The sequence below is a fragment of the Bremia lactucae genome, linkage group LG1 (genome assembly GCF_004359215.1).
Source record: "Bremia lactucae strain SF5 linkage group LG1, whole genome shotgun sequence".
Lineage (NCBI taxonomy): Eukaryota > Oomycota > Peronosporomycetes > Peronosporales > Peronosporaceae > Bremia > Bremia lactucae.
In genome coordinates, this window is record NC_090610.1 from 2,177,088 (window position 1) to 2,185,457 (window position 8,370).

At 43.1% G+C, this 8,370-nt stretch overlaps 3 protein-coding genes across 3 annotated transcripts; 2 read left to right on the forward strand and 1 right to left on the reverse strand.

The window, feature by feature from the left end:
• Positions 1–270: 270 nt before the first annotated feature.
• CCR75_009577 (uncharacterized protein) lies at positions 271–2,893 on the forward strand (the record flags this gene model as incomplete). The annotated part of the gene is made up of 1 exon (XM_067967616.1): positions 271–2,893. The coding sequence occupies one exon, from the start codon at positions 271–273 to the stop codon at positions 2,806–2,808; it is 2,538 nt and encodes an 845-aa protein (XP_067822496.1). The 3' UTR covers positions 2,809–2,893.
• Positions 2,876–4,898, reverse strand: CCR75_009578 (uncharacterized protein; the record flags this gene model as incomplete). The annotated part of the gene is made up of 2 exons (XM_067967617.1): positions 2,876–3,852; positions 3,934–4,898. 2 exons carry the CDS (start codon positions 4,896–4,898, stop codon positions 3,087–3,089), a joined length of 1,731 nt encoding a protein of 576 aa, XP_067822497.1. The 3' UTR covers positions 2,876–3,086.
• Positions 4,899–5,018: 120 nt separating this feature from the next.
• On the forward strand, positions 5,019–7,806 carry CCR75_009579 (uncharacterized protein). The gene is made up of 2 exons (XM_067967618.1): positions 5,019–6,533; positions 6,612–7,806. Exons 1-2 carry the CDS (start codon positions 5,923–5,925, stop codon positions 7,405–7,407), a joined length of 1,407 nt encoding a protein of 468 aa, XP_067822498.1. The 5' UTR covers positions 5,019–5,922; the 3' UTR covers positions 7,408–7,806.
• Positions 7,807–8,370: the final 564 nt, after the last annotated feature.

The following is an 8,370-nucleotide window of genomic DNA, read 5'->3' on the forward strand; positions in this document are numbered from 1 at the left end:
TAAAATGCGACTTCCGCAGCATTGATTATGATAAGTTTTTATAACCAGCGGGACAACACATAGACATGCGAGCATATAGAATTCACGTTGCTGACGATCAAATCATTTCCAATAGACTTGCAAACATTATTTGCCGATCGAATGGCAACTATGGTCGCAACAATGGTTTTTAGCTCATAAAAGACTGCTAATTTAAGGTACCGTGCCACCATTTACCTAAAGTAATTGGTGAAGGAACGATTATCGATTATTCCACGTGTACATGAAGCTATGACAGCATCGCAGCTGCTCTTGCCTCTGCTGGCTTTTTCAAGCGTGCTATTAACGGCACTTTACGTTTTCGATGAGGTAGCCACTAGAAAGTATGTTTCTGCTTGCGAAATGACGTGGTCTTGGCCCGTTTTCTCGCCTGTAAAATGGCGGTCTACTCCGTCACATGACAAATATCAGTTTTACCGCGTGGACATGAAGTCTGCACGTAATTCCCTCTCGGGTGTCCCCGTCCTTTTCGTACCTGGGCACATGGGTAGCTACAAACAGGCTCGATCGCTTTCGCGGCATTTATGGGACACAAATGAAACACTCTTTGATATCTTTGCACTCGACTTGAATGACGAACCCACGGGTCTTAATGGCAACTACATCACTGACCAAGCTTTGTACCTTAACGACGTGGTGCGTGCAATATTGAAAGAATACAAGAGGCAACATATTAAGAGCGAGAAGCAACTAAATAGCCCCGAAAGTATTGTGATTGTGGCACACTCTATGGGTGGCGTCGTTGCTCGTACCGCTGAGTTGTTGCCCAATTACAAGAAGCGATCCATTCAGCATGTAGTGGCTCTAGGAGTGCCGTATAACAACCCTCCCTATCCGTTTGATGTTGAGATGAGCGCAATTTACGACAGGATGCACTCAGAAAAAGGAAAGGATGATAATGTAGTGTATATCTCCATTGCAGGTGGACACAAAGATCCTCTTGTGCAGCCACATTTGACTTGTGTGGACAAAATGGCCGATTCTACGCAGGCTTTTGAGGTACTTACCTCTGCTATTCCACAGGTGCAGACAACAGTTGACCATTTCTGCTTGCTATGGTGTCATCAACTGTTAAAAGTTGTAGCCGAAAGCTTGTACAAGTCTGTGGATCTTGATACAAGAGATTTTTTGCGTAATCCCATCAAACGACTTACGGTGGCGAAAGAAACGCTGCTAGGTGGAGCAAGTGGTGACGATGATGAGGTGATGAATGCTAACGTCTTAAAAAACCGAATGTATGTGCAAGATGGCTACTATCCCGGCGAGTATTCTGGCTATGCACTCTTGCTTCCACAATTTGTATCGCATTTGCTGCGTGCAAAGTTCATGACGGTGTTTGTAATTATTTACGCGCTGATTTTACACATATTTTCGGCACAAGTAGCTCGNTGGCAGACTCGCTTTAAGCTGCAACCCACAGCATTGCTGGAAGACCTGGGTCAAGATACTTTTCCGTCATTGATATCGATGCTTAACCTTGCAGCTCTTACACCAGCATTTATTAAAAACGTCGTTTATGCGCTTGGCAAATTAAACGTTGGCGTATACAAGTATGTATCGATGGGTGCTGCTGGTTTTACTGTAGCTGCTGTTGTAATTTACTTTGGTTTTGACGAGGTATTGTCCATTGGGCAGCTATTTAATAGTTTGACTGCTCGCGTGGCTGCTGAGGTCATATCTTTGTATGCATACGCTCTTGGCTTGCTATACGCGCTTACAAAGTTGTTTTCATTACTACAGCGCTTTGTCTTAGCGCCCATCGTGTCAAATTTAAATAAAGTCACTACTGGACTTAAGCTTCGCAGCTGGATGATCATCATTATTGTTCACTTTGTTGTGCAGCTTGTGGGGCGTATTAAGGGTCCGTCATCAATGGATTTTATAAACATGTTAGGGCTATTGGTGGTCGCGTCGTTTATCGTTTTCGTTCTGCATTTGCTCGCTCTTGGTGGTAACATTGAAGGACCCTCCGATCAGCAACATATGCAGCACTCGGTGTTTGCTTTATTGCTGCTATCTATTTTTCCGTGGGTAGGCAAAGTGGTATACTTCCTTGGTATTGCGCAATCTCCATTGTCAGAGCTTTCAAATAATTTGCTGATAGAGGGTGGGTCGTGCGTTGTATTTCTGAGCATGTTCACTTACCTTATCAGCCTGTCGCTTGACTGCATGATTCCACTGCCTCCGACGGCTTTCTTTGGTGCTACATCTGATCAAGATTCTGCCTTGGTATATGAAAATTCCTCTAAGAAATCGTCATCCTGTGAAAAAATTACAGCTGAAAACTGTCCGAAATGTATTTTTGAAGACGGTGGCCCTGGATCCATTATGATTGAATTTACTACCCGAGCAACTCGTCAAGTTGTCGCAGCAAAAAGTGGCGATGTAGTTTACGTGGGACCAACATTCCGAGTCGTTGCTTGCGACTGCGTGTATCGATTTAAGAACTTGCGAGATTTCTGTGGCTTTTGCATTCGATCTTGCCGAATTTGTGGAGGTGGAAACGTAAATTTTCAGGAGGCAGCCAAATACAAAGATTTTTTGCAAGATAACAAGGTGGAGTCTGTCATGCACGCTCTTGTGCCTATAATTTTTCAGATGAGCGCAGCAATTCAAGCAACATACGGTTTGTACCGGGCATATTTGTCGTATTATTTTACAATTGTCTGCGTTCTAGCGCTACTTTTTTACCATGTGGTGCTTCGCCATCCTATCGAAGCCAAGCGCATCAAGAATAAGCAGCACAAGAAAGCTAAAAAAAGAAAATAATCTTCGAACAAGTCCACATAGCAAAGACATCTAATGTTTTATAAGAAATATTAAAAAAAAAAAAATATTATTTTTTCAAAATCAATTTGATTTTTTTTGCCTGCCGCGCTATCTTCCCACCCCAGTACGTCTCCATTCAATAAAGAGACTGTGTCTTGCAACAAGAAGAAAAAAAGCGCAAGTCGGAACCCTCCACTGCATCATCTTTCGGAGAAGCGACTTCTGCTGCGTCGTAAAATGTCTTTATTAGTTCCAACACGATGTTTAAAATCGAATTTCTATTTTTTCTTGGCTTTCATATTCTTGCCGTACGTCAAAAGACAGTACTTTGCATTTATTTGGTATTTAGTGGCCAAACGCTCCAGCACCTCGTTAGCCATATGACCATGAATCTGAATCTCCTCAGTTTTGCTCTTGTCTTCAGACATTTGCACGGTAGCGCTGCAGCCCCACATCTTCTGTGCTTCCTTCACGAACGTCACACCATCAATACCAAATTGCTGGTAATAGGAGATGGTAGTGATGGTCGCGTTACTTCGTTGCTTTAGCCTTTTAACATGAATTGAAATAGGCTGCAAATTGCCACCATAAAATTTGGCGGCATGGGTCGGGAAAAGTTTAATCCGATGGTAGTGCGTCAGCTTGGACTGTAGCAAACTAAACATTTCTGGGCGAGAAAGCCGGTCAGGGTAGCCACCTGCAGGAACTTTCTTACCATAAATGACGTCTGTAAGCGGGCCATTTAGCCGCACAAATTCCTTATTGGTAGGGTCTACGAGGGCTTGATCTTCAATGTACCGAGTAACGAGTTCACGTATCTCGGTGATTGACCAGTACTTTTGGAGCGGCTGTCCTGTTGAAGGCCTTGGTAAAATAGACAAGAAAAGAGTCTTGAGCGCAGGCGGTAGTCCAGCGCTCTCTTCCACGACAGGAGCGTGTTGTCCAGGAACAGTTGAATGAATTCCAGCTGGTTTCAGAGCAACAGTCTGCTTTTCTTGCTGAACACTATCTTCAGTCTTATAAGGCTCGTGTGATTGCACATCTCTACTTGGATAAAAGTTTAACATACCGTTACACACAAATCGACGCAAGTCTACAATTCGTATACAATAGATTCACACGTACGGGTGGCGTCTGCCAATGCTTGTTATCGTTTGGACACCATCGTTGTCCGCTAAAGTCAGCAGTCCATGCGCTTCCATAGCTTTAAGAAACACCGATAGTTTCTTAAATGAGCTTTGCTTGATATTCAGCGACACCCCAGCACGACGACACGGTAGCAGCACATTAGCATGGAATGTGCTGGCAAGAATTGGCAAATCCTTTTCACGAATTTTGCCAGTCCTAAGCACTTGTAGTAGTGCTGCCACGTAATATCTATCCATTTCCTGCTTGGTCACCGCCTGAAAGCCTGTCGTCTCTTTTTCTTCCTCGAGTGTTACTGCTTCCAGCGCCATAGCAGCGTTTTCGTCTTCGCCAGTGGGCACTACTATGTCACCCAGAAAGCCCACATTAGGCAGCGTTTGTGGCCCCATTTGCCACAATGAGTCCCCCACAACGTGCCAGAGTTTCAATGCTCGTCCCTTTTTGCCATTCCGTGCAACCTCCGCCGCGTCCATTAGCATTTCGCCTACCGCGATCGCACAAGGATTTCCAATAACATACACAGCATAGACCCCACCTTTCTGTAAAGACTGAAGCTGTTCTTCACTTGCAAAAACAACACCAGGCATCATCACGTCGGCTCCTCGTAGCACATACTCACTCGCCGGTGCATGCACTTCTAGCCGTGGTAGAAGCGACGGAAAGCGCCACAATGCGTAAACAGTAAAACAAAAGTCACCTTTGCCTGACGTGTCAAAAACTAATGGCTCCTTAGTCTCCTCTGCGGCGTACACAACAATTTTCGATGGCGCCTGGAAACTCATCTTCTTTACGGAAGCCTTTGAAGCAAGCAGCTGCTTCAATTTGTCATCATATGAATCACTACATGGACCAATTAAGCGCTCGGTCACGTCGCGGCGAAGCTTCTTGGCATCCTTGTTTTTAAGCAACACGTTACCGCTTACTTTAACAGGCTTCGCAAACATGCTTTTGCCAAGAATCGATTAAAATGTTATTCGAATTATCTGCCTATCAAAACTGACTGACCTAGCTTGAGTTTTCATCTCAGTGTCCAACATTTTGGCATCGCACGCTGTATTCCTCATTAACCACTCACCGGTCCGTCAAGATCCTCTTTAGCATCTGCACGAGGATGCTTGAAGGCGAACAACAATATTTTTCATGCTTATTTGATGCCAACTTCTCATCCGCGCGGACCTCGGCAATTTCCGGTCCACATCATCCGTGTCGAAATCTTGACTTCCTACCCCGTTTTAAAGGAAGCAAGAGTTTAAAAGGAAACGACACCAGAGAAGTTATACATAGGGCGAGAGACAAAAATTAAAAGCTGATGGTGCGGCTGCTTTTTTGTGAGCAAGTGGCATCAAGTTTTTAAACAAATTGCATATTTCGTTGTTCCGCTCACGATTACCCTTCGACAGGAATAGTAATGCGCTTCTGTTTCTTCGTGTATAAATTGGTTTGTCTGCAGTTCTCGGCGATGTAGCCACGCCTGTCATGCGTCAGTTTTGGTCGGATATGCACGTATCTGCCTAGTGTTGATTTGTATTAGTTGTCATCTTATTGAATGGAATTTTCATGTATATTATTTTTTATGTAATTACATCGACCCGTGCTGGCACACAGCCCATTTTTCTTAACGGTATCATGTTTGCCAAGCCTGCCAAGTTGAGTTGCAATGTGTTGCTCATGAATAAGGATACGAAGCAGCTCCGTCTCGACGTGGCCAAGAATATTACTACCTCAAATGACATTGATATGAAGCAGCTGATTGCCTCTAAGGCTGTTGTGAAGAAAATGAGTTTCCAACGGCCGTGAAGAATCGTCGTTTACGCTGCAGAGGAAACTAAGGAGCCATTAATTTTTGACACGTCTGGGAAAGGTGACTTATGTTTCACTGTCTACGCATTATGGCGCTTTCCGTCGCTTCTACCAAGGCTAGAAGTGCACGCGTCAGTGAGTGAGTTTGTGTTACGAGGAGCCGACGTGATGATGCCCGGTGTTGTTTTTGCAAGTGAAGTGCAGTTGCAGTCATTACGAAAGAATGAGCTCCGTGCTGTTTATGTCAAAGGTAATCCATGTGCTATTGCCGTAGGGAAGATGCTTATGGACGCGGTGGAGGTGAAACGAAATGGCAACAAGGGACGAGCATTGAAACTCTGGCACGTTGTAGGGGATTCGTTATGGCGAATGGGACCACAGAGGTTGCCTAATGCAGGCTTTCTTGGCGTCAAAGTAGTGCCCATTAGAGAAGACGAAAACGCTGCTGTGGCGCTGAAAGCAGTAACATTTGAAGAAGAAAAGGCCACGACTGGCTTCCAGGCGGTAATAAAGCAGGACATGGATAAATATTATGTGGAAGCACTTCTGCAAGCGCTTAGGACTGGCAAAATTCGTGAAAAGGATCTGCCAATTCTTGCCAGCTCTTTTCATGCTAATGTGCTGCTACCGTGTCGTCGTGCGGGGGTGTCGCTAAATATCAAGCAAAGCTCATTTAAGAAAGTGTTATTCTTCCTTAAAGCTATGGAAGCGCATGGGCTGCTGGTTGTTGCTGACAGAAACGGTATCCAAACGATAACTAGCATTGCTAGAAGCCACCGGTGCGTGAATCTCTTATACAAAAGGAAACGTTGTTTCGTATCAATTGTCACGGACTATGTTGTACATCGTTTGCGTAGAGACGTACAATCACATGAGCCCTATTCTACAATAAAAGATTTAAAAAGTGCAAAGCTAAGCGCTGAGAGCGAGAATGCTACGCTTGATGCTTTTATTCCTGGAAAATACGCTCCACAAGTGGAGGAAAGTGTCGGACTCACGCCTGCGCTTAAGACTCTTATGTTTCCTATTTTGCCAAGCGATACCACTGGTCACGAGCTCCAAACTTACTGGTCACTTCCTCAAATTCGTGATTTATTCGCTCAATTCGTTAAAAGCCAAGGGCTTGTCGACGAAAGCAACAAAAAATTTGTACTCCTTAATGACCCGCTGAAATGTGTCCTATATGGCAAAAAGGTGCCTGATGGCGGTTATCCAGACCGTCTCTCACGCCCAGAAATGTTAAGTTTGCTGCTGTCTAAATGTACACACTACCACAAAATAAAACTTTTCCCGACCCATGCTGCCAAACTACATGGAGGCTTTCTGCAACCTATTTCGATTCACGCCAAAAAGCATCGCAAAAATTCAGCATGCATCAAAATTTCCTACTACCAGCAATTTGGTATCAATGGCATAATTTTTGCGAAGGAAGTACGAAAGAAATGGGGTTGTAGTGCTACCGTGCAGAAGTGTGAAGACACAAATAAAATGGAGGAAATCTGTATCCATGGTAACATGGTTAACGAGGTGATGGAATACTTGGCCAGCAAGCACCAAATTCATGCTAAGTACTGTCGGGTGACTTACGGCAAGAATACCAAGCCAAGAAAAATTAATTTGGATATACAAAAAATCGACGATTCCCATGTTTAACGATTAGGCTTATATGATGCAATTTTGAAGACGCTTGAAGAGATCGTCGAGACGGTATAATTTTTCTTTCAGCAACTATGTAAAAAGTCATTTTGTTCGCGCTTCTAGGTCAGCTCGGTTGGAGATAGTGGCTGATGCCGTATTGCTGTGAAAAAAAAACGCAATGAAAGAAGTTTTATTCATATGTTATAAAGAATATTCACTTTCGATGCTCGCTTGTGCTGCTTTTCTCTGCTATAAGTACAATTTAATTTGATGCTTCAACATTGTAGGCTTGGCAAGAATTGTGTGTCTCGTACCGCGAATTCGAAAACATATCCCGATTTAAGTGTATTGTAACTGTAACGGGGGCACTACGACTTGTACTGCTTCAGTACAAGTCCACTTCGCACTGCTTCAGTTGCGAAAGGTGCCTTACGTCACTTCACGTACACTAGTACGTGCAGAGGAAGACTTCTCTGTAAGAAAACTAGCTTAATGAGGGTTGAATAAAAACTGTATTAATATAATTAAGTTTCTCTTCTTTCTATCTGTTAATGCTGAATTAATTATAAACTAATACTAAGCATGCAATTGAAATCTTATTTTATCTTATCTGTCTCTCTCTTTTGTTAACATCTACAGTTGATTAGTCTGCGGGATAAATAGATATAATGGTCTATACCTATTATGGATAAGATTTCTGAACATTACTATATAAAGTAATATCCTCCAAATATTATCTGCCTTTAGATAATATATTAATTAAAAACCTATAAGTGTTAATCACATGTAACGATACACCCCGTTACAATTCGCATTAATTTTAATACATGTATTCTGTTTTTATGGCGAGGTGAACCCAGTTTTGGATAAAAAACCTCTAATTATCATGTAACGGGCTAAAGTTGCCCTAATGTTACACAGTCTCCATTAAGTACATTTGTTGTACTTAAGGGGATGGTCAATTACTAAATAATAGTA